The sequence below is a fragment of the Delphinus delphis genome, chromosome 9, assembly GCF_949987515.2.
Source record: "Delphinus delphis chromosome 9, mDelDel1.2, whole genome shotgun sequence".
NCBI lineage: Eukaryota > Metazoa > Chordata > Mammalia > Artiodactyla > Delphinidae > Delphinus > Delphinus delphis.
In genome coordinates, this window is record NC_082691.1 from 92,638,345 (window position 1) to 92,665,767 (window position 27,423).

Consider the following 27,423-nt stretch of genomic DNA (forward strand, 5'->3'; position numbering starts at 1 on the left):
GTGTGTGGTTGCACGCATGGTGTGTGACATGTGTCGGTTGGTGAGATATGCATGTATGGTGTATGCGGCATGCGCAAGTGAAGTCTGTCTGTGTGGTGTGATTGCATGTGTTTGTGTGGCATGTGTGAAGTGTGTCCTGTGCATGTGTTACACATGTTGTGCGTGTGTGAAGTTTGTGTATGTGTGGGGTATGTATGTATGCAAGTGGTTGTTTTTGTGTGCATGTGGCTGGAGGCTGTGTGTGTGTGTGTGTGTGTGTGTGTGTGTGTGTGTGTGTGGTGTGTGAGTTGTGCTATTGTGTGTGGGAAAGAGGAGGAAGAGAGGTCCTTTCTCTTCCAAACCCAGGGGGCAGCAGGAATGTAGTACAAGCAAGCATCCTCCTTCCATCAACTAAGTAGATTAACTAGAAGTGACAACAAAGAAAACTCCCTCTCGCATACAACAAATTTATATTGAGAAGCTACACCAAACCCCGTCCTTCCAGATATTCCCCTGTCGAGAGGGCATCGTCGTGCACGAGAAAAAACACGAGATGTGGAATCAGAACATGCGAGCTCTGCTCCTCTCGAGTCCTGTGAGGCCCTGAAAACATTACTTTTCTTAATTCATAGTATTACTCTTCACTCTTCTAAAAATGATTTAAGGCTGCTCGCAACAGAACTCACTTAAAGCATTTCCCTGGTGGCGCAGTGCTTAAGAATCCACCTGCCAGAGCTCCCGAATATGGCTGCCCCCAGTGCCCATGCCCCAGCGTGAGCACAGCCGCCCCAGCTCTCCAGGAGACTCTCCTAGATCAGCAGCAATGTGGATGAAAGGCTCTTGGTGCTGCAGCCAGGAGTCAGTGCTGTGCCTCTGACATGGGAGAGCCAACTTCAGGACACTGGTCCACAAGAGACCTCCCAGCTCCACGTAATATCAAATGGCGAAAATCTCCCAGGGATCTCCATCTCAACACCAACACCCAGCTTCACTCAACGACCAGCAAGCTACAGTGCTGGACATCCTATGCCAAACAACTAGCAAGACAGGAACACAACCCCACCCATTAGCAGAGAGGCTGCCTAAAATCACAATAAGTCCACAGACACCCCAAAACACACCACCAGATGTGGACCTGCCCACCAGAAAGTCAAGATCCAACCTCATCCACCAGAACACAGGCACTAGTCCCCTCCACCACGAAGCCTACACAACCCACTGAACCAACTTTAGCCACTGGGGACAGACACCAAAAACAACTGGAACTACGAACATGCAGCCTGCAAAAAGGAGACCCCAAACACAGTAAGATAAGCAAAATGAGAAGACAGAAAAACACACAGCAGATGAAGGAGCAAGATAAAAACCCACCAGACCTAACAAATGAAGAGGAAATAGGCAGTCTACCTGAAAATGAATTCAGAATAATGATAGTAAAGATGATCCAAAATCTTGGAAATAGAATAGAGAAAATGCAAGAAACACTTAACAAGGACCTAGAAGAACTAAAGATGAAACAAGCAACGATGAACAACACAATGAATGAAATTAAAAATACTCTAGAAGGGATCAATAGCAGAATAACTGAGGCAGAAGAACGGATAAGTGACCTGGAAGATAAAATAGTGGAAATAACTACTGCAGAGCAGAATAAAGAAAAAAGAAAGAAAAGAACTGAGGACAGTCTCAGAGACCTCTGGGACAACATTAAATGCACCAACATTCGAATTATAGGGGTCCCAGAAGAAGAAGAGAAAAAGAAAGGGACTGAGAAAATATTTGAAGAGATTATAGTTGAAAACTTCCCTAATATGGGAAAGGAAATAGTTAATCAGGTGCAGGAAGCACAGAGAGTCCCATACAGGATAAATCCATGGAGAAACATGCCAAGACACATATTAATCAAACTGTCAAAAATTAAATATAAAGAAAACATATTAAAAGCAGCAAGGGAAAAACAACAAATAATATACAAGGGAATCCCCATAAGGTTAACAGCTGACCTTTGAGCAGAAACTCTGCAAGCCAGAAGGGAGTGGCAGGACATACTGAAAGTGATGAAGGAGAAAAACCTACAACCAAGATTACTCTACCCAGCAAGGATCTCATTCAGATTTGATGGAGAAATTAAAACTTTACACACAAGCAAAAGCTGAGAGAGTTCAACACCACCAAACCAGCTTTACAACAAATGCTAAGGGACCTTCTCTAGGCAAGAAACACAAGAGAAGGAAAAGACCTACAAAAACAAACCCAAAACAATTAAGAAAATGGGAATAGGAACATACATATCGATAGTTACCTTAAATGTAAATGGATTAAATGCTCCCACCAAAAGACACAGACTGGCTGAATGGATACAAAAACAAGACCCATACATATGCTGTCTACAAGAGACCCACTTCAGACCTAGGGACACATACAGACTGAAAGTGAGGGGATGGGAAAAGATATTCCATGCAAATGGAAACCAAAAGAAAGCTGGAGTAGCAATTCTCATATCAGACAAAATAGACTTTAAAATAAAGACTATTAGAAGAGAAAAAGAAGGACACTACATAATGATCAAGGGTTCGATCCAAGAAGATATAACAATTGTAAATATTTATGCACCCAACATAGGAGCACCTCAATACATAATGCAAATACTAACAGCCATAAAAGGGGAAATCGACAGTAAAACATTCATAGTAGGGGACTTTAACACCCCACTTTCACCAATGGACAGATCATCCAAAATGAAAATAAATAAGAAAACACAAGCTTTAAATGATACATTAAACAAGATGGACTTAATTGATATTTATAGGACATTCCATCCAAAAACAACAGAATGCACATTTTTCTCAAGTGCTCATGGAACATTCTCCAGGATAGATCATATCTTGGGTCACAAATCAAGCCTTGGTAAATTTAAGAAAATTGAAATTGTATCAAGTATCTTTTCCGACCACAATGCTATGAGACTAGATATCAGTTACAGGAAAAGATCTGTAAAAAATACAAACACATGGAGGGTAAACAATACACTACTTAATAACGAAGTGATCACTGAAGAAATCAAAGAAGAAATAAAAAAATACCTAGAAACAAATGACAATGGAGACACGATGACCGAAAACCTATGGGATGCAGCAAAGGCAGTTCTAAGAGGGAAGTTTATAGCAATACAATCGTATCTTAAGAAACAGGAAACATCTCTAATAAACAACCTAACCTTGCACCTAAAGCAATCAGAGAAAGAAGAACAAAAAAAACCCAAAGTTAGCAGAAGGAAAGAAATCATAAAAATCAGATTAGAAATAAATGAAAAAGAAATGAAGGAAACGATAGCAAAGATCAATAAAACTAAAAGCTGGTTCTTTGAGAAGATAAACAAAATTGATAAACCATTAGCCAGACTCATCAAGAAAAGAAGGGAGAAGACTGAAATCAATAGAATTAAAAATGAAAAAGGAGAAGTAACAACTGACACTGCAGAAATACAAAAGATCATGAGAGATTACTACAAGCAACTCTGTGCCAATAAAATGGACAACCTGGAAGAAATGGACAAATTCTTAGAAATGCACAACCTGCCAAGACTGAATCAGGAAGAAATAGAAAATATGAACAGGCCAATCACAAGCACTGAAATTGAAACTGTGATTAAAAATCTTCCAACAAACAAAAGCCCAGGACCAGATGGCTTCACAGGCGAATTCTATCAAACATTTAGAGAAGAGCTAACACCTATCCTGCTCAAACTCTTCCAAAATATAGCAGAGGGAGGAACACTCCCAAACTCATTCTACGAGGCCACCATCACCCTGATACCAAAACCAGACAAGGATGTCACAAAGAAAGAAAACTACAGGCCAATATCACTGATGAACATAGATGCAAAAATCCTCAACAAAATACTAGCAAGCAGAATCCAACAGCACATTAAGAGGATCATATACCATGATCAGGTGGGGCTTATTCCAGGAATGCAAGGATTCTTCAATATACACAAATCAATCAATGTGATACACCATATTAACAAACCGAAGGAGAAAAACCATATGGTCATCTCAATAGATACAGAGAAAACTTTCGACAAAATTCAACACCCATTTATGATAAAAACCCTCCAGAAAGTAGGCATAGAGGGAACTTTCCTCAACATAATAAAGGCCATATATGACAAACCCAAAGCCAACATTGTCCTCAATGGTGAAAAACTGAAAGCATTTCCACTAAGATCAGGAACAAGACAAGGTTGCCCACTCTCACCACTCTTATTCAACGTAGTTTTGGAAGTCTTAGCCACAGCAATCAGAGAAGAAAAGGAAATAAAAGGAATGCAAATCGGAAATAAGAAGTAAAGCTGTCACTGTTTGCAGATGACATGATATACTATACATAGAGAATCCTAAAGATGCTACCAGAAAACTACTAGAGCTAATCAATGAATTTGGTAAAGTAGCAGGATACAAAATTAATGCACAGAAATCTCTGGCATTCCAATACACTAATGATGAAAAAGCTGAAAGTGAAATCAAGAAAACACTCCCATTTACCACTGCAATAAAAAGAATAAAATATCTAGGAATAAGCCTACCTAAGGAGACAAAAGACCTGTATGCAGAAAATTGTAAGACACTGATGAAACAAATTAAAGATGATACAAATAGATGGAGAGATATACCATGTTCTTGGATAGGAAGAATCAACATTGTGAAAATGACTCTACTACCCAAAGCAATCTACAGATTCAATGCAATCCCTATCAAACTACCACTGGCATTTTTCACAGAACTAGAACAAAAAATTTCATAATTTGTATGGAAACACAAAAGACCCCGAATAGCCAAAGCAATCTTGAGAATGAAAAATGAAGCTGGAGGAATCAGGCTCCCTGACTTCAGACTATACTACAAAGCTACAGTAATCAAGACAGTATGGTGCTGGCACAAAAACAAATATAGATCAATGGAACAGGATAGAAAGCCCAGAGATAAACCCATGCACGTATGGTCACCTTATCTTTGGTAAAGGAGGCAGGAATGTACAGTGGAGAAAGGACAGCCTCTTCAATAAGTGGTGCTGGGAAAACTGGACAGGTACATGTAAAAGTATGAGATTAGAACACTCCCTAACACCATACACAAAAATAAGCTCAAAATGGATTAAAGACCTAAATGTAAGGCCAGAAACTATCAAACTCTTAGAGGAAACATAGGCAGAACACTCTATGACATAAATCACAGCAAGATCCTTTTTGATCCACCTCCTAGAGAAATGGAAATAAAAAAATAAATAAACAAATGGGACCTAATGAAACTTCAAAGTTTTTGCACAGCAAAGGAAACCATAAACAAGACCAAAAGACAACCCTCAGAATGGGAGAAAATATTTGCAAATGAAGCAACTGACAAAGGATTAATCTCCAAAATTTAAAAGCAGCTCATGAAGCTCAATATCCAAAAGACAAACAACCCAATCCAAAAATGGGCAGAAGACCTAAATAGACATTTCTCCAAAGAAGATACACAGAGTGCCAACAAACACATGAAAGCATGCTCAACATCGTTAATCATTAGAGAAATGCAAATCAAAACTACAATGAGATATCATCTCACACCGGTCAGAATGGCCATCATCAAAAAATCTAGAAACAATAAATGCTGGAGAGGGTGTGGAGCAAAGGGAACACTCTTGCACTGCTGGTGAGAATGTGAATGATACAGCCACTATGGAGAACAGTATGGAGGTGCCTTAAAAAACTACAAATAGAACTACCATATGACCCAGCATTCCCACTACTGGGCATATACCCTGAGAAAACCATAATTCAAAAAGAGTCATGTACCAAAATGTTCATTGCAGCTCTATTTACAATAACCAGGAGATGGAAACAACCTAAGTGTCCATCATCAGATGAATGGATAAAGAAGATGTGGCACATATATACAATGGAATATTAGCCATAAAAGGAAACGAAATTGAGTTATCTGTAGTGAGGTGGATGGACCTAGAGTCTGTCATACAGAGTGAAGTAAGTCAGAAAGAGAAAGACAAATACCGTATGCTAACACATATATATGTAATACAAGAAAAAAAAATGTCATGAAGAACCTAGGGGTAAGACAGGAATAAAGACACAGACCTACTAGAGAATGGACTTGAGGGTATGGGGAGCAGGAAGGGTAAGCTGTGACAAAGTGAGAGAGAGGCATGGACATATATACACTACCAAAGGTAAAATAGATAGATAGTGGGAAGCAGCCGCATGGCTCAGGGAGATCAACTCGGTGCTTTGTGACCACCTAGAGGGGTGGAATAGGGAGGGTGGGAGGGAGGGAGACGAAAGAAGGAAGAGATATGGGAACATATGTATATGTATAACTGATTCACTTTGTTATAAAGCAGAAACTAACACACCATTGCAAAGCAATTATACTCCAATAAAGATGTAAAAAAAAAAAAAAAAAAAAAGAATCCACCTGCCAAAGCAGGGGACACGGGTTCGAGCCCTGGTCCACGAGGATCCCACATGCCGTGGAGCAAGTAAGCCCGTGTGCGACCACTACTGAGCCTGCACTATAGAGCCCACGAGCCACAACTACTGAGCCCACGTGCCTAGAGCCCATGCTCTGCAACAAGAGAAGCCATCGCAATGAGGAGCCCGCGCACTGCAACGAAGAGTAGCCCCCCTCGCCGCAACTAGAGAAAGCCCACGCGCAGCAGTGAAGACCCAACGCAGCCAAATAAATAATTTTAAAAAATAGTCACTTAACATTTCCAAGCCTCAGTTTCCTTATCCATTAAGTGAGGCCAATAATACACCTGCGTTGCTTCACAGTTTTGCTGTGAGGAACAGTGATGAGATATTTTAGGTGAAAGTCCCTTGTAAATGATAAAGCATTTCTCAAATATTAAAAGATTCTCTCACAGAATCTTAGTTATATATTCTACTTGCTTCATAAAATTCATCTCCTCTATATCCGCTTAATAAAGATATTAAAAAATGCAAGTGTTAATTCCATTAAACAACATCAAAATGCTTAAGAAATTGTACTGATCACTTCACTGATCATAATAGGATGGCTATTATCCAGAAAAAACAGAAAGTAACAAGTGCTGGTGAGGAGGGGGAGAAATTGAGACCCTAGTGCTTTGCTGATGGGAATGTAAAATGGTGCAGCCACTGTGGAAAACGGTATGGCAGTTCCTCAAATATTTAACACTGAATTACCATGTGATCCAGCAATTCTACTTCAGGGTATATACTCAAAAAACTGAGGGCTTCCCTGGTGGCGCAGTGGTTGGGAGTCCGCCTGCTGATGCAGGGGATACGAGTTCGTGCCCCGGTCCGGGAAGATCCCACATGCCGCGGAGCAGCTGGCCCGTGAGCCATGGCCGCTGAGCCTGCGCGTCTGGAGCCTGTGCTCCGCAACGGGAGAGGCCACAACAGTGAGAGGTCCGCGTACCACTAAAAAAAAAAAAAAAAAAAGTAGACCGCATTTACCTCTCCGCCCAGAGGGTTTCTTCTGGCGGTGCCTGCTGTTGCAGATGTCCTGGATGTTCTGGACCACACGTGAGCTCAGCCCGTGCTCCCTCATGATGGCCAGCACCTTTCTGTCCATCAGGTTATGGGACCGGAAGCAGTTGGCATAACCACAGTTCCCTCGGGTAAAGTGTTCACAAACGTGGAGCCTTTCACACGGTGGCTGCTGGTTACAAATCTGTCTTCCACCCTCTCCCTTATAATTTTTGCATATCTACAGAACAAAGAAACAATAGTCAGAGATAAAACATGTTTCTCTATGTGCCACACGTTAAGGAAAGTGTATATAAAAATTTCGGCTGTAATGACCTATATGGGAACAGAATCTAAAAAAGAGTGGATAGGGGTTTCCTTGGTGGCGCAGTGGTTGAGAGTCCACCTGCCGATGCAGGGGACATGGGTTCATGCCCCGGTCTGGGAGGATCCCACATGCCGCGGAGCAGCTGGGCCCGTGGGCCATGGTCGCTGGGCCTGCGCGTCCGGAGCCTGTGCTCTGCGACGGGAGAGGCCGCAGCAGTGAGAGGCCCGCGTACCGCAAAAAGATAAAAATAAAATAAAATAAAAATAAAATAAAATAAAAAAGAGTGGATATATGTATAACTGATTCATTTTGCTGTACAGCAGAAAGTAACACAACAGTGTAAATCAACTATACGCCGATAAAAAATAAATAAATAATTAAAACGCAGCTTTTCTTACTTCCTGATAAGAAAAAAAAAGCAGAAGCAAGCAGAGATATATCAAAGGAAAAAAATGCATGTGTATTCCACAATCTTTGATGAGTTCTTTTCAAGCAATGACTTATTTGCAGCAGAAGAGGCCTACAAACTAACTGAAGGAAACTTGAATTTGATTAACCTCCTTTGGAAGAATCAACATAAGACGGCTAGCTACAGATAGAACCAAACGGGACCCAAAGGGAGCCCTACATTATAAAAGAACCCCAAAGAGGAAGGCCTGTCTTTGGATATCAATTCATTGTTCTATTAAAAGGACATGTGGAGGGACTTCCATGGCGGTCCAGTGTTTAAGACTCCACGCGGTTCGGTCCCTGGTTGGGGAACTAAGATCCCACATGCCGTGCAGTGCAGCCAACAAAAAGGACATGTGGGGACTTCCCTGGTGGCACAGTGGTTAAGACTCCATGCTCCCAATGCAGGGGCCCCAGCTTCAATCCCTGGTCAGGGAACTAGATCCCGCACCATGCCACAAGTAAGAGTTAGCATGCCACAACTAGGGAGCCAGTGTGCCGCAACTAAGGAGCCTGTGAGCCGCAACTGAGGAGCCCACATGCTGCAACTAAGGAGCCTGCCTGCTGCAACTAAGACCCAGTGCAACCAAACTAATTAATTAGTTAATTAATTTTTCAAAAGAGGACATGTGGGTCTTACCTACAACTGCTGGGAGTCTAGAATCTAGTCTCAGCTAGGCAGAATGTCAGTTTCTCAAAAGATCAACTGAAGCAGATAATTTGTATATTCCTATGTAAATAGGTATACCTACATATCTAGCTCTACAGAGATGTAGTTCTTACTGAAAGGAGAGCAGAAGAAACACTGTCACTGAGGCCAGACCAGGTGATGCAGGACTAGAAGATGCTGGTTGAAGTCTGCAGCCCTGGAAGCAGCTACATGTGACCTCACATCTGAATTACCTACTTGCTCCCAGCCTCTCTTTCCTTTGCTGTAAAGAAGGAAAATATTTGCTCTCCTCACCTAACCAAGTTGTTGAGCAGATTAAATAATAAAATATGTAAATGTGTTGTGCAAAATATGAAATGTGATGCAAATGTTTGAATCATTACATGAAGAAGCTTAAAGATGAAAACGTTTATAAGTTGTTTCAATAGACTCTGAGCAAACCAGGTCAACACGGGCCACTGTGATGTATCCAAGTGGCAAAGACATGGATTCAGACTCTAACAACAATGACTTAAGCCATATAAACAACTTCTAAACCTGATGCAAATAGATATCATTGCGATAGAGCCTATGATCCAGATTCAAGACTCTAGACCAACAGTTCTCAAAGTGTGGTCCCTGCACAAGCAACATCGGCTCCAGCTGGAAACTTATTAGAAATACAACTCCTTGGGCCCTTCCCCGTATCTACAGAGTCAGAACGGCCAGAGGTAGGGCCCAGCAATCTGGGCTTGACAAACCCTCCAGGTGATTCTGACACACATTTAAAGCTTGAGAACCAGTGTTCTAGAGGCTTGAGTGAAACAAGAATAATTAGTAACTTCACAAATGATACTTTGGTTAACATTCCTAGCTCTATGCTGATGTTTAAGTAAGAACGCTCCTGCCAAAACAAATGAAATCATTTCTTCCTTTTAATAAATACATCTCAGTTACACAAGTTTCTATATAAGGACGTCAGATTTGCCTGATGCTTTTATGGTCTCGCAGGTCAAGGCAAAGTGGAAGAGTGTGAACATTTTAAGTTTTTGAGGGCAGGCAGTGTGTCTTGTCCACTGCTGCCTTCAGAAGCCTGCCCTTGTAGGAACTCCTGAGTGTTAGTTGAATGAATGCAAAACAAACAATAAGTAAAGTGAGATGCAGAAGGATGAAATGCCTTGTCCAGGACCACAGAGGTGGTTAGTCGCAGAGTCAGGACTTTGAGACACATGGAAGGACCATCGTTGACCGACTATCCTTGGAACTAGCTGAACTCTGGCTGAGCCCCTCCTGCTAAAACCTTGAAAATATTCTGCCCTACTCACCCAAGTTAAATAAAACACTCCTTGAGAGACTACTCTTGCCCCAAATTGTCAAATAGAGACTTATGTTATCGATGCTCTGGTCGATTTTCCACTACAGGAACCAGCGCCTCAGACCTCTGGTTCAGGAAACAGTGCAGTCTGCTAGTCTGTGATCCTACCCCTGACAAGTAGTAAATTAAGTTATTGGCTAAAAATAAACTTCAAGCACACGCCTTCCCACCCCACCCACTAAGCATGGGTACTGAATTATTAAAAGGGAAAGGGAACCTCAGATGACACTTCAGACTCTGTGTGATAAAGGATGACAACAGCATTTTCCTACGAGGACCCTCCCAGCTCTTCTGTCAATGGGCTTTTCCGGGATCCATCAGCAACACCACCTTCTAGTAGGTTCTTCCCTAGAGAAAGGAAGAGCTGTCACTCCCCTTATTCTCCAGGGACGTGATACAGAAAGTCCTTGGTGATTTTGGAGAACAGAAGCAGACAGCAAACCTGATGAGTGACTTTTCCAAACTTCCAAGTTTAACACTAGACTAAGGTTGGACCCCAGGGACACTCCTCTCAAGGGTCACAACAAGACTTCACCTGTCGTCATCCCTTCACATGAAAGGAAAAGGACGGGGTGGGTCTGTTAGTCAACGGGACCTTTAACGAGTTGGTGTGTAAGGCGTCTCCCCATGCTGGTAGCCTGGAGGGACTGAGCTGGCACACAGGCCAAGGGCCATAGGGATCCCAAGACAAGACCTCTAAACCTAGGCTCCTGGAAACGGAGAGAGAGAGAAAGAGAGAGAAATCCAAGTACCTAAATGAAAGAATGCCTGCAGAAATGGCATATATAGTCCTCCTCCACTCTCTCCGTCTCTGAAGACATTTTTATAGACGGCCTTGCACTCCTATCTCTCTTGAGCTCAGTGATCAACTCAAAATCACCCCTCATGTCCTAAGGTTTCTAAGTCCTCAGGGAAACACACTGAGCTTAGAGTCAAAAGATGTTTAACCCCCCAGATATCCCTAATAGCTATCTTGCCATAAATAAAAGCACATCTGAATTTCAACCTTGCTTATCTTTAAAAAAAAATATATATATATATATATATTTATTTATTTATTTATTTACTTACTTACTTAATTACTTATCTATTTTTGGCTGTGTCAGGTCTTAGTTGCGGCATGAGGGCTTCTCTCTAGTTGTGGCGTGTGCGGGCTCTGTTGCCCCACAGCATGTGGGATCTTAGTTCCCCAACCAGGGATCAAACCTGAGTCCCCTGCATTGGAAGGCGGATTCTTAAGCACTGGACTACCAGGGAAGTCCCCACCTTTGCTTATCTTAATCTCAGTCCCTTCCACTCATTCCACTTGAGCCTTCCATTATGTTTCTGTGCCTCTCTTTCAGTGTGAAGCTAACTTCTCTACACAAGGGTTTTTCTCAGGTCAGATACCATTCTTTAAACAGCACCCTCTGATTTTCAAGTCAATAGTCCTGTGTGGATGAGACTGTTAATTATCTGCCATTGTCCTCACCTTTCTACTAATAATAGAAGCTTCCAAGTTTTAGCTGGACACCTAGTTACCCAGCCAGAAACTACATCTCCCAGCCTCCCTTCTACCTAAGTGTGATCATGTGATAAGTTCTGGCAAATGACATGGAGCAGATGCGCTTTTTTACAATGTCCAAGTTGCATCTTTTAAAAAAGAAAGCTGCTTGCCTTTCACTTACTCCCTCTCTACATTCCTGTTGGTTAGAAAATGATGACAGTGAGAAGAGTCTCCTTGTACCTGGAGGAGGAAGCCACATGTTAAAAGAGAACAGAGATTATCTACTGGTCCAAAAATAGAATGGATATGTTATATATAAGATAATAAGGCTGACCTACTGGCCTGAGTCCCTGCGTGACACTGTGGAATCCAGCTGCCTGACCATCGGATACCTACCTGCCTACATCTGGGCAAGACCAAAAGTCAGTAAACTATTTCTGTAAAGGATCAAATGGTAAATATTTTAGGCTTTGCAGGCCATTCAGTCTCTGTTGCAAATACTCAACTCACTCTTGCATGAGAAAGTGGCAATAGACAATATATAAACGAATGGGGGTGGCTGTGTTCCAATTAAACTACAAAAACAGGTGGCAGGTGGGATTTGGACCATGGACCATGCTTTAATGACCCCCAATCCAGACTGTCAAGTGATAGAGAAACAAAGTAATATTTTATTTGAATCACTGCACTTTGAGGTCTCTTTGTTCCAATAACTTAGCCTCAACCAATACACCCTGTCATCTTCCAAAACCCTGCCTCAAAGCCCACCTCTTCCAGGAGGTCACAGGGTTCCCTAGCAGCCTGGCGGGGGAAGCATTGCTGACTCCAATTCTTGTAAAACTTCTAATAGGAAGGAAATTGTTGGAATCTCTCAGATAACTCAGCAACAATCACCTGTTGACAGCCACCTGCAGTCCCTGGTGCTCAGTTTTCTCTGCTCCCATTCCAACACACCCACGATGCCACGCTGCCAACAGCACTCTCCCTGCTTTTCAAACTAAGGAATTAGAACTTACCTCTGGCATAAAAAAAGGGTCATTTTGGAGAAGGAGCACGGCTAATTCCTCTTTGTTCAGTCCAGAGAGTGCATGATTTTTCAGGACCTTGAAGTTATCTTCTGAGAGAATCTCGTGAGAATATTTGCATAAATTCCTGGAAATAAATGACAATGGTCAGTGTTTCCACTTCACAGAAAGTAAAGAAAAAGCAATCATCCAGGGAACTTTCAATGAAAATCAATGCCCATATCCTTTGGTAACTAATACAGGTTGGTCCTGCTTCAAGAGTACACTTTAAAAATATAAATTGATGGGCTTCCCTGGTGGCACAGTGGTTGAGAATCCGCCTGCCGATGCAGGGGACGCGGGTTCGTGCCCCGGTCCGGGAAAATCCCACATGCCGCGGAGCGGCTGGGCCACTGAGCCTGCGCGTCCGGAGCTCCGCAACGGGAGAGGCCACAACAGTGAGAGGCCCGCATACCACAAAATAAATAAATAAGTAAATTGATGGAACACCTAGATGGGAAAAGGGAATATGAGGATTATTTTCACAAATTATACACTTGTATACTTTATGTATTTATTTTTGGCTGCATTGGGTCTTCGTTGCTGCCCGCAGGCTCTCTATAGTTGCGGCGAGCAGGGGCTACTCTTTGTTGCGGTGCACAGGCTTCTCACTGCAGTGGCTTCTCTTGTTGCCGAGCACAGGCTCTAGGCGCACAGGTTTCAATAGTTGTGGTGCGTGGGCTTCAGTGGTTGTGGCGCGCAGGCTCTAGAGCACAGGCTCAGTAATGTGGCACATGGGCTTAGTTGCTCCGCGGCATGTGGGATCTTCCCCAGCCAGGGCTTGAACCTGTGTCCCCTGCATTGGCAGGTGGATTCCCAACCACTGTGCCACCAGGGAAGCCCCACACATGTATACTTTAAATTATTGCAATACTTCTTCAAACAATGTGTCCTCTAGTATACATTAATAATGTAGGACGAGGAAAAAATGGCAAAGAAACTGATACAAATTTAGTGGAAATGACTGCCCATTGAGAGACAAAGAATAATTAGGATAACACATCTATGGATTGATAATAAAATCAATGCGAGAAGAGAATTCCATTGAACAAACTAAATTAGATGAAATTGTTCCTTGCTTTCTCTCTTCTATGCCTTACATACCAGTGTATACCTATATGATTTGTGACTACAAAGGAATGGAACAAGCTCATAATTGTACATTTCAAACAACTCTACAAAGAGATAAAAATCCTCTTCACTTTAAGACTGATGATGTAGGTCTGATAGTACTTTCTATGATGATGGAATTGTTCTATAATCTGAGCTTCCTAAAATGTAACCCATACATGACTAATGAACACTTGAAATATAGGTAATAAGACTTAAGAAACTAAATTTTCTATTTTACTTTACTTTAATTAATTTAAATTTGAATAGCCACACATGACTAGTGGCTACCATACTGCATGGCAGAGATTTCAATCTTTGCTATTCAAAATGTGGCGGGAGAATCAGCAGCTTCACCATTATTTGGGAGCTTGTCACAAATTTAGAATGTCAGGCCCCACCCAAGTTCTAGTGAATCAGAATCCGTCTTTCAACAAGATCCCCAAATGATTTAATCACACTGAAGTCCCACAAGCACTGACTTAGACCATTGAGAAACCCAGACAGTACCGATGTTTTCATTAGACAAACATAATGTGACAGTCATCAATGTTCAGCTAACAAACTCGTTCGACTTCTTAACTTACATACGCTCCCTATAATATCGCCAACGTCCTCGGATTTATGGTTTTAACAGTTGCTAATATGATGGGATCTTAATAGTTTCTGGTTTGCTCAACCGTTATCAAATTGTCAGGAGGTTAGGTAATGGCCAGATTTTCACTACATTACAACCTTTGTACAGACAACCTTTCTTCTTTTACATTATTTCTTGAGATTTATTCCTTTGAGAGTATTGCCTCAAAGGACACAATCAGTTTCCCTGCAGCTTCTGTTTCATTTTGATCTCCTACTCTCCAGAAAACATACCAGCAATCTGAGAGCATGTCTATTTCCCCGCCAGCACATTAACATAGAGTTTTATCACTTTTGCTCCTTCGGTAAGTAGGAAATAGACTTATGGGGGACTTCCCTGGTGGTCAAGCAGTTAAGACTCCCTGCTCCCAATGCAGGGGCCCCAGGTTCGATCCCTGGTCAGGGAACTAGATCCCGCATGCCACATGGTGTAGCCAAAACAAAAAAGAAAATTAAAGAAATAGACTTATGCTTTTAATTTGCACTTTAATTATTAGCAAGACTGAAATATTCCCAAATGTAGGCTTGATGCTTGCATTTCCTCTTACTTATAGTATTTGTTCATATCTTTTAACTGTTTATCTAGTGGAGAATGAGTACTAACCTACAGATTTATAACTGTTCTTTATATTTTTTAATACTAATCTTTACCAGCCTTGTGTATTTCAAATAGTTTTGGATTTTTCCCTTTTGATCAAGAACTTATTAAGGTTGTTGTTCAACAATCTGATTGCTGTTCTATACAATCATATCCTTCCAATTCGCCATTCGTAATTTAGCCCACTGTTTTAATACTTGAGAAATTAATTCCTCCACCACAGCTAGATAACTATACCATTTTGTTTCACCTTTAAAAGAGATATTTTCAACTTTAATTCTTTAAAATATCTGGAGCTTATTTTGACAACCAGCATCAGAGGAGGACAGAAGTGCTTTATATCAACTTTTCTCAATAACGTCTATTAAATTGGACTTTCTTACTATTTTGTTATAGAGGACTATTGTTTGTTAACTTTTTAGCAAATTTAGAACTATTGGAATCCTTATTATGTTTTTATCAATCTACAGTTCTACTTTGAATCCAATACCATACAACTAAAATGTCCTTTGCACTGTATTTTAAATATTAACAGAATAATTTATCCTATTATTATTGGCTTATTCCTTTTCAAAAATCTCTTTAGTGTGCTTAACTATTATTTCCTCTATAGAAATTTTATTCTGGCTTTGTCACTTTCCACAAAAGATCATACTGAGAATCTAATTTGTGTTAACGCCATACATCAGATTGGATATTACACATCTTAACTACATTAAATCTTCTGATTCTGGAACAGAAAATATCTCTCCATTTATTCAAGTCTTATTCTATTTTTCTTACTGAGAATTAAAATCTTTCTTTTAATAGTTCTCTCATTTCCCAAATATTAAACATGAATCAGTTGCCACTATTATGTTTTAGTTGTTTGTGAGTAGTAAACAGAAATGCGAATGACTGCAAAATTATCTTATTGAAATTGACAATGATTTTTTTTTTTTTCCGGTACGCAGGCCTCTCACTGCTGCGGCCTCTCCCGCTGCGGAGCACAGGCCCCGGACGCGCAGGCCCAGCGGCCATGGCTCACGGGCCCAGCCTCTCCGCGGCATGTGGGATCCTCCCTGACCGGGGCACGAACCCGCGTCCCCCGCATCGGCAGGCGGACTCTCAACCACTGCGCCACCAGGGAAGCCCGACAATGATTTTTTAAATGTAAACATCTACATAAAAGTTATTCTCTAAGAATTAATCTTTAAAAGCCACTATTCAAATAGTGACTTTTAAGAGTCCCACACGATCCACGCTGTCTGCGTGTAAGGCATTTCTGAAGCATTCTAGAATTGCCTTCTTATCTAGCCGTGGAACCTCATGAGAAAAATCAGAATCAACAACCATGGTAGCCACTGCCCAAGCCCTTAAAACCCAGCCAGCCCTCCCCACGCACCCTGGTTCATGCACAATTCAAGGGCAGTCGGTCAGGCTCCGGCAACAGCCTGTATCTCAGCCGTTTTCTCAGGTGTGCTCCCTCCTGGCTTTCTCTACCAGGAGTTCTGGCTTCTAGTGTGTGTCTGGCACTCCTTGATAAAGCTGACCTCAGCCCTCCACTTGCTCTTGGGGTCTGTGCTTTCAGATAACTGCTCCCCAGCGGCCACCACGACCCAGAGCCCTCAGCAGCTGGGCTGGGACTCCACCTTAACACTCCTCCAACCACCACGGGAGGGGCGATCTGGGAAGAGACTCTACAGCAGGAAGGGGACCAGCCTCCTACTCAAAGCAGGAAATCCCTCCATTAGAGCTTTACCAGATACCTGCGAGCTTCATGACCTCACAAGGCCTCTCACTCCACCGGGTACCGACGTTAAGGATCCTCTTGATACGGAACAGAAAATGACCTTGTTGAAACACCCTGCTGCTAGGCAGGTCCTACCCTCTGGCTCGGAGATATCTGACAACTGGGAGGAATTAAGAACCTTTCTGCCCTTTGAGCTCCAGTCCAAGACATTGTGATCACAGAGCCAAGACTATGGTACCTCTCCTGTGGCCAGATTAGGGTCACAGATGAGGACCCAGTTCCTCTCCAGGTCCCAGCAAGATACAGCGTCGGTCATATCTGTCCTGTGCCTGCTCTGTCCTAGCCAAGGAGCAGTGGGGCACTTCCAAGGTCCTGGAAGTCAACATTTCCTCTAAATAACTGAAGGCAGCCAGACAAGTCTAATAAGAGCCCCTCTGCCTGGAGCCCTGAGTGTCCAGGCTTTGCCAACCTCACCCAAGACACTCATGCCTGTAGGAAGAGCCCGCCCAGCACACGCTGCGCTGGCTGGGTCCCTGACGTTGCCCGTCTGAGGGCCCAGATCGCTTTTCATTTCTCATCTCCATCCTCAGGCAAACTGCTCGTTCCTCTAGATTCCATAATACTCACCTTGAACTCAGCATGTCATATCTAGCCTTGAGTTCTGACCTGCAGCCCTGTCCCTCGGAGGCCCTGCTCAGTTTTCCCACATTCCCTAGACTTTTCCAAACTTGTTAGAGGCTTTATCTCCACCCTAATTTCAACATAGTATTCAGGGTGGGGCAGTTTGTGCTCACCTATTTGGGGAGTGAGACCAGAAGCACAGACACTAACATTTATTACATAGTTACTAAGTGACAGGAACTTGCATCTGTTATTTATAACCTACGAGGAAACAGTTTACTTTTTACTTTGGGAAACTGAGGCTGGGTAAAATGAGAAATCAAAGGTGACTCAAATAAGAGGAAGAGCTGATCATTGAACCCAGATCTCAAAAAGCAAATAAAAACATAATCTGGAAAAATGAACAAAAACAGACATGTCTGAAATTTTTCCAAACCAGAAAGAAAAAAAAAAAAAAGCCATTCTGGATTATTCAAACTACTGTTCCCTACCACTAAGTAGAAAATTGAGAGTAGGGTATGAGGAGAGACAGTGCATATAAATCACATATGCCGTGTAGAAGGGACACAATAAATGATAGAAACTGTTGCTTAGGGACTTCCCTGGTGGTTCAAGGGTTAAGACTCCATGCTTCCCCCACTACTGGGCATATACCCTGAGAAAACCAAAATTCAAAGAGTCATGTAAAAAAAAAAAAAAGAGTCATGTACCAAAATGTTCATTGCAGCTCTATTTACAATAACCTGGAGATGGAAACAACCTAAGTGCCCATCATCGGATGAATGGATAAAGAAGATGTTGGACATATATACAATGGAATATTACTCAGCCATAAAAAGAAACAAAATTGAGCTATTTGTAATGAGGTGGGTAGACCTAGAGTCTGTCATACAGAGTGAAGTAAGTCAGAAAGAGAAAGACAAATACCATATGCTAACACATATATATGGAATTTAAGGGAAAAAAAAGTCATGAACAACCTAGGGGTAAGACAGGAATAAAGACACAGACCTACTGGAGAATGGACTTGAGGATATGGGGAGGGGGAAGGGTAAGCTGTGACAAAGTGAGAGAGTGGCATGGACATATATACACTACCAAACGTAAGGTAGATAGCTAGTGGGAAGCAGCCGCATAGCACAGGGAGATCAGCTCGGTGCTTTGTGACCACCTGGAGGGGTGGGATAGGGAGGGTGGGAGGGAGGGAGACGCAAGAGAGAAGAGATATGGGAACATATGTATATGTATAACTGATACACATTGTTATAAAGCAGAAACTAACACACCATTGTAAAGCAATTATACCCCAATAAAGATGTTAAAAAAAAAAAAAGACTTCATGTTTCCACTGCAAGGGCGCGGGTTTGATCCCTGATTGGGGAACTAAGATCCTGCATGCTGCATGGCGAGGCCAAAAAAAGAAAAGAAACCGTTTCTTATGATTGGCATTGCGGAGGCAGCAGCACTCATCATGGTCAGGGCTGGATGGAGATCGTGTTAAGGTTTAAGATGCAGAAGCTTCCTTCTCACTTTCTTCTGATCACTCTGTCCCAGCTCCAGGTCCCTAATATTCGCTAGGAGGATTTAGCCAGGAAATAGTGTGAAAGTCTCCCAAGGCCTCTTGCGAGTTCTCAAAGCCAGTGGTTCTCAAAGTGAGGTCCCCTGATCAGCATCACCTAGGAGGTTGTCAGAAATACAAATTCTCAGGCCCCATCCCAGACCTGCTGGGTGAGTCTCAACCTTCTAGCTCACATCAGAATCATCTAGAGGGTTTGTTAGAACACAGATTGCTGGGGCCCACCCCCAGAGTTTCTGATCAGCGGGTCTGGGGTGAGGGCTGAGCATGTGCATTTCTAACAAGCTCCCACGTGATGCTGGTGCCGCTAGCCCAATGAGCACACTTGGAGCAAAGGATGCTCCAGGCTACCGTCTCCCACGGAGAACAATGGGCTCGGCAGAAGGCTGATTCACGGCCGCAGGGACTCCCCACCTCCCGGCACGGGAAAGAGCTTGCCCACAAACCATTATGAACTGCCCAGGGGAAAACAAGTGTTTGCAGAATGCTGCTTGCACTTGGAGCAGATAAACTTAAAACAGCATGAGCTGGGATAAGAGCTGATAACTTTTTAAAAAAGAGCGAAGATGACCTTGGAAGAGGCAGGAATGTCTCTCAGGAATCTCAAGCCAAAAGCCTAAGAACAAATGACTTCTTCACTCTTCTCTTGCAGTCACAGAACAAAATGTTACTTTAACCCTGGCAATAAATGCTCCCCCAATCACAGATGAAGTCTAGCCTGCAGAGTGGTTCTCATCCCTGGTTACACATAATAATCAACCGGGGAGTGCTTAGAAATACCTAAGCCTGGGCCACACCCTCAGTGACTGATTTAATTTGACAGGACGTGAGACCCCAGATGATTCCCATGTGCAGTCCAGGCTGGGATTGCTGGCCGGGCCCGTCAGATGAAATTCTAAGCTGGGTTCCTGAACTAGACACTCACACATGTGAACTCTAGCACTTCACGAGTCAGCAAACATAGGGCCAACCCTGGGCTCCACAATCAGACCAGAGGGAAAAAGATAACCTTAAGGAAAGTCTTGTTTTTTCACAGTCATTTGTATCAAAATACCCCTTCTCTTCTCCTACTCACCTGCTCGGTTCCCCAACACCTCATGTGGGAGGGTGGACAAAATCAAAGAGCTAGTCAATTTGTACAGAAGACAGGAAATAGCTCATCTTGATTCAAGCCAGGCAAAAAAGAAACCAGGATGTGTGAAAGATAAAATCTAGAGAGCACTCATCTAAAGAATAAAACGTCACCAATCAAAACCAACCCTGAAAAGTATTGGTCATGAGACTCCTATCGTCTATATGTTTGTACTTCTGAAGTTCGAGATTAAGTTGCCAGTTACTAGAGGCAGGGATGGTTCACTGAATCTGGAACCGCTAGTCAGATGGAGGAGAACCAGAGGAGACCAGCAGAGAGCACAGGAACAGGGTGAGGAACAATGTCTGGGAAGAGAAAGGGTGAAGCCGAAGAAATCGACCTGCTTCAACCACAACTGTATTACCCAGAACACATTATGCGCGAAGACGACGCCCCCTGACTGCTGATCGCGATTAGCCCCAGGTGCAGATGGCCGAGGGCCCCGGCCAGGCGAGGGGAATGCAGCTGGTAGGCTGCAAGACTCTGGGCTGCAGGGGGCAACAAGAGGGGACCAGGCCCGCTGAGGATGGGAGAGGTGGGGGGCCGAGGACCTGATTGTAACCTATAACTGTACCAAGAGTAAGGCAAACGATGCAGGTGCCACAATATTGTAGACAATCTCCCCAGTTTGACTTATTTCTCTGGTCCTTTTAATCAGTGGTTCTCAAACTCTGCTGCCCATTAGAACTACCCGGAGACTTTTTTAAAACCCTGATGCCCAAGTCATACCCTATACCAATTAAATCAGAATGTCCAGGGGTAGGAGTTGGGCATCAGTATTTTTAAAAGATTCCTCAAGGGATTCCAGTGTGCAGGAAAAGTTTGGGACCATGGCCCTAAGTCCACATCAGGACTGAGAAAAAGCACAGGAAGTGAAGAGAGTGAAGGGCAGGAGATGCCGCAGGAGATGCGGGATCTTAGTTCCCCGACTAGGGATCGAACCCCTGCCTCCTGTATTGGAAGCATGGAGTCCTAACCACTGGACCGCCAGGGAATTCCCACCAAAATCTTGATTAGAGACAGTAGGTCACACAAGGCTCCTCTCCTTGAACACGCCTCTTCTCCCTCTGCCACACTTCCCAACATAAATCCCTTTGGAAGTTAAGAAGAATATTAAACTAGGGAGAAAGATGAATTAACTGGTTAATGGTGTTTGAGGATTCTTTCAGTGAGAAAGGGGCAGAAGCTTCTAGAATAGCCTACTTTTGGTGACACAATAAATATTTGTTGACATAGTGGGTAGAATGTCTGAGGTTTCCTGTATGCCTTGTGGTTCTATCATATAAGAGTAAGAGACATGTCACCCTAACCTTGGAGGAATGCAACACTTTTTTCATCGTTTGCTCACTCAGCACTAAAGAATGCATTTCTCTTTGACTCCCTCAAACTCTAAAGCCACATAAAACTTGCATTTGCAATCTTCCAGGAAGCGCATCTGCAGATACTGTTTCTGAAAGTGTGGTTCCTGAACCCCTGCAAGAGAATCCTTAGGGTGATGGTTAAACACAAATTCCAAGGCCCCCATTCATCCCTTCTGAACCAGAATTTCTGTTGTGTGATTAGGAATCCACATTTTAATAAACTCTCCCCAAGGGATTCAGATATACATCAAAGCCTGAGAAGTACTGGTGTAAAGCTGGGTACCTACTATACCACAGGGGCAACCCAAAATCGACCCATCAAGGTGTGGGAAAAAAATGTTACAACTCTATATTTATTTTGTATCTAAGAAAGTAAAACATTATTGCCTGGGCTGAAAGAGGTGAAGGATTAGGGAGGATTAATTGGTTAATTTAGAAGGGGCATAAGAGAACCTTTAGGACTGATGAAAATTTTCTGCATCTTGATCATGATGATGGTTACATGGGTATATCCGTTTGTTACGACTCTTCAAAGACTCTTCAAACTGTACGCTTTAAATGGGTATATTTTATTGTATGTAAATCATACCTCAAAAGTTGATTTTAAAGTTCTTTTAAAAGGTAACAAATTAATAAATATTTAATACACAAAGTAAGAGTTATATATCATATGGTTTTTAAATAAATAGATACATAATAGGAGTACATGCTGAAAATGTTCTCTAATGACAGGGGTGAGGAATCAAAATGTTTGGAAACTACTTCCCCAGATGACCTCTCTTAACCTGAAACTCTGAATTGGTCTAAAACATTCTTTTTTTTGTTTGTTTCTGGCCACCAGGCATGCGGAATGGAACCCATGCTCCCTGCAGTGGAAGCGTGGAGTCTTAGCCACTGGACCGCCAGGGAAGTCGCTGGTCTGTAACAGCTTAAAATCTCTTCTTAGTGGGGAAGCATTAAAAGCTCATGAATTAGGTCTCCACTTTCTTCTCTCAAACTGAGTCTAACTCTCGTGCCCCAATTTGGTTACATTGATTTCTCATTGGACTTGAAATCCTAGGTTCTTCTAGATTCTTTTACTCCTTTTCCACCACCATCTTGGGGCCCTTGTCAATTCCAAAGTAGCCTGTAGGTAAGGATCACAGATGCCAGTTTGGAAATAAATGTGATCAGGAGCAGTAATCAAATCAGAAACTTTTTATGGATGGAAAACAAATCTATACTTATTTTAAATCTTTAATTCTGCCATCTCCACATTATGTAAAAAGTAGAAAATATATTGTTATCAGATGCCTATTTGTCACTTATTTAAGATTGTTTATCTTGATTCACAGTATCACTTATTAAGTTTCTTAGTTTAATTTTTGCAGAAGGCTGCAGAAATTGAAAGTCAAATTTGATCAAATTCAAATAAATATGAAGCAAATCTGAAAGGAGAGCAAAAATTCCCAAATGATTTTTATGGGGCACACACCCCTCCGTGCTGTGACATCACAGAAAGCAGCCTGTCTCTAAGGGCATCAGCCTGACAAGGAGACTCCATGGACACAGCACAATCAGGAACAAAGGAGACGTCCAAGAAGACTCCTCCTGGGTAAATACACCCCCTCAAATGACAAGCAACATTAAAGAGTAAAAGGCAAACCTTGAACACATCTGCTAAGTGAAAGAAGCCAAACACAATGGGACAAATACTGGATGATTCCATTTAGAGGGAACACCGAGAATAGGCAAATCCATGCAGACAGAAAGAAGACTAGAGGTTGCCAGGGGCTTGTAGAAGGAATAATGCGGAGTGCCTGTGGATGGGTGTGGGGCCTCTTTCGGGGATGATGAAAATGTCCTGGAACAAGACAGTGGTGATGGTTGCACAGCATCATGAATGTACTTATTGCCATCGAACTGTACACTTTATGATAAAAAATTAAATATAGTTAAGGTAATTATAGACAAAAATAGAGGACAGAAAAAGAAAAATGCAAACAGAAGCAACAAGTCAGAATTAGACACCACATGAGACAAACTTGAAAAACAAGCACTGGGAATTCCCTGGCGGTCCAGTGGTTAGGACTCTGCACTTTCACTGCCAAGGGCCTTGGTTCGATCCCTGGTTGGGGAAATAAGATTCCACAAGCTGCCCGCCACAGCCAAAAATAAATAAATAAATAAAACAAGCATTATGCCTGCAGCAATTTTTTTTGGATCTGTCTCCTAAAGTAAAGGAAATGAAAGCAGAAATAAACAAATGGGACCTAATTAAACTTAAAAGCTTTTGAACAGCAAAGGAAACCATCAACAAAACGAAAAGACACCTACTGCATGGGAGAAAATACTTGCAAATGATATGACCAATAAGAAATTAATATCCAACATATATAAACAGCTCATACAACTCAACATCAAAAAAAAACAACCAAACAACTCAATAAAAAAATGGGCAGAACTGAATAGACCTGTTTCCAAAGAGGAAATGAGGATGGCCAATAGGCACATGAACAGATGTTGAACATCGCTAATCATCAGAGAAATGCAAATCAAAACCACAATGAGGGCTTCCCTGGTGGCGCAGTGGTTGAGAGTCCGCCTGCCGATGCAGGGGACACGGGTTCATGCCCCGGTCTGGGAAGATCCCACATGCCGCGGAGCGGCTAGGCCCGTGAGCCATGGCCACTGAGCCTGCGCGTCCGGAGCCTGTGCTCCGCAATGGGAGAGGCCACAACAGTGAGAGGCCCGCGTACCGCAAAAAAAAAAAAAAAAAAAAAAAAAACCCACAATGAGATATCACCTCACACCTGTCAGAATGGTTTTCAAAAAGAACACAAATAACCAATGTTGGTGTCGAAGTGGAGAAAATGGAACCCTCATACACTGTTAGTGAGAATGTACATTGGTACAGCCACTATGGAAAACAGTATGGAGGTCTCTCAAAAAACTAAAAATAAAACTACCACATGATCCAACAATTCCACTACTGGGTATATATCTGACAAAAACAAAAACACTAATTTGAAAAGATACATGCACCCCAACGTTCACAACAGCATTATTTACAATCGCCAAGATATGGAAGCAACCGAAGTGTCCATCAACAGATAAATGGGTAAAGAAGATGTAGAATATATACACAATAGAATACTACTCAGCTAAAAAAGAATGAATTTTTGCCATTTGCAGCAACATAGATGGGCTTGGAGGGCATTATGCTAAGTGAAATAATTCAGACGGAAAAGACAAATACTCTATTATATCACTTATATGTGGAGTCTAAAAAATACAACAAACTAGTGAATATAACAAAAAAGAAGCAAACTCACAGATACAGAGAACAAACCAATGGTTGCCATTGGTCGGGGGGAGAATATAGAGGTGGGGGAGTGGGAGGTACAAACTATTGGGTGTAAGACAGGCTCACGGATGTATTGTACAACACAGGGAAGACAGCCAATATTTTGTAGTAACTATAAATGGAAAATAACTTTAAAAATTGTATATAAAAACTATTTTTTAAACTTTAAACAAGCGTCATGACTTAAAAGGGCCAGAGACGGAGAATATATAAAGAATTGAACCACAGTGAGGGACTTCCCTGGTGGTCCAGTGGTTAAGACCCTGCGCTTCCACTGCAGAGAGCGCGGGTTCGATCCCTGGTCTGGGAATTAAGATCCCACGTGCCCCACAGCATGGCCAAAATAAATAAATAAATAAAAACACAATGAGGCACAATTTCACATTCCTTATATTGGTACAATTTGTAAAAGGCTGATGACATACATCAATTGGCAAGGATACAACACAGGAATGCTCATAATTTTCTGGTGGGAGTAAAACTTGGTACACAAACCTGGAAAACAATTTGGTATTGTCTCCTAAAGCTTAAATCTGGGAATTCTGGTACTAGATACCTAGGTAACTTCTGCACGTTTACACAAGGAAAGATGTACCAAAACACTACAGTTTGTAATAGCAAAAAAACTGAAAACAATCTATATTTTAATAACAAGAAAATTGATATATAAATTGCGTACGTTTGTACAAAAGAAAGCTATTGTTTATAAAAGAAAGAACTAGAGCAGTTCCTCTCCTAAAACTTGTGGGGTTTGAGGCATGATAAAACGGAGGCCCATGCACCAAATATCTAAACACTTCAAAGTAATTAGTCAAGCTAAGAAATGGTTCAATAAAATATGTTCTAATATATATATATACATATATATATATGTATGCATGTATGTATGTATGTACGTATATATGTATTCTCTCTTCCTATCTTGACAAACATACTTTCATAATGACCCGGAAGGCCAAGTTTGAATTAGAATGCTCAGACTCCTTTGAGCTCTATGAATAGGATGTAGTAAAATGAAGAAAGAAAGCCCCAGGGACATCCCTGGTGTTCCAGCAGTTGAGACTCCGTGCTTCCACTGCAGGGGGCGCAGGTTCGATACCTGGTCTGGAACTAAGATCCCGCATGCTGTGTGGTGCAGCCAAAAAGTTAAAAAAAAAAAAAAGATGAGGAAAGGAAGACAGCCCCCGCTCCCAACTCCAGCCCACCTCTTCTCTTCTCCCCCTCAGGCTCTGTCCCACATTGCCAGCACCATCATACAGAGGCAATGAACATGTCAACCTGTACATCCAAATTCCTTCCACGTGTAGGAAGACCCAGGGAAGAAGCCCACTCAGGCCCTGGAAGTAGGTTTGGGAATTCTAGGGTCCTGGGAACCCAGAGCATAGTCTAGAACAGGGGTAGGGGCCACAGATGGAGGCCACTGGTTCTAAATGAGCACGATTCCTTAACCCCAGACTCCTCAATAAGTGAGTAGGTATACAGTTGGGCTGGAATAGGACCTGTAAAGCAGAGGGCGCAGGGCAGAAGTCCATCTTGCCCAGGCCTCAAGATGGTACAGAAACAGGGCTTTGTATATTAGAGGTGAGTCTCAGAAACATTATGCTGTGCAAACAAGAGCAAAATAAAGCAAGTATTTGCATACCTAGTATTGATGTAATTTATAGGCTTGAAAACAGGCAAAATATTCCCAAATGTTGCTTAGAAATAAACACATGGGGACTCCCCTGGTGGCACAGTGGTTAAGAATGCACCTGCCAATGCAGGGGACGTGGGTTCGATCCCTGGACCGGGAAGATCCCACATGCCACAGAGCAACTAAGCCCGTGCGCCACAACCACTGAGCCTGCACTCTACAGCCCACACACCGCAACTACTGAGCCTGCATGCCACAACTACTTAAGCCCATGTGCCTAGAGCCCATGCTCCACAACAAGAGAAACCACCGCAATGAGAAGCCCACGCACTGCAACGAAGAGTAGCCCCCACTCGCCACAGCTAGAGAAAGCCAGCGCGCAGGAACGAAGACCCAATGCAGGCAAGAATAAATAAATAAAATTTATAAAATAAAAATAAAAGAAATAAACACATGTGTAGGGACTTCCCTGGTGGTCCAGTGGTTAAGACTCCGTGCTCCCAATGCAGGGGGTGTGGGTTGAATCCCTGGTCAGGGAACTAGATCCTGCATGCCACAACTAAAAGATCCTGCATGCCTCAGCTAAATATCCCACATGCTACAACTAAAGATCCTGCATGCTGCGACCAAAAAAAAGACCCCACATGCCACAACGAAAATCCCTCACGCAGCAACAAAGATCACGTGTGCCGCAACTAAGACCCAGCACAGCCAAATAAATAAATGTTTTTAAAAATAAAATTAAAATTATAAAAGAAATAAACACATGTAGAAACATAATAAATGTGTGGGAAAAATAAATATCGAATGCAGAACAGTGTTGTGGGATTGTAAATTGGT

The 27,423-nt window shown here is 42.4% G+C and overlaps 1 protein-coding gene across 1 annotated transcript in view; it reads right to left on the reverse strand.

The window, feature by feature from the left end:
• The window catches only part of ZC3HAV1 (zinc finger CCCH-type containing, antiviral 1), a 67,345-nt gene that overhangs the window by 32,001 nt on the left and 7,921 nt on the right, over positions 1-27,423 (reverse strand). The window contains exons 2-3 of the mRNA XM_060020969.1: positions 12,791-12,926; positions 7,475-7,727 (exon numbers count right to left, since the gene is read on the reverse strand). Coding sequence (XP_059876952.1) covers positions 7,475-7,727; positions 12,791-12,926 — 389 coding nt within the window. The remainder of the gene's footprint in view (positions 1-7,474; positions 7,728-12,790; positions 12,927-27,423) is intronic.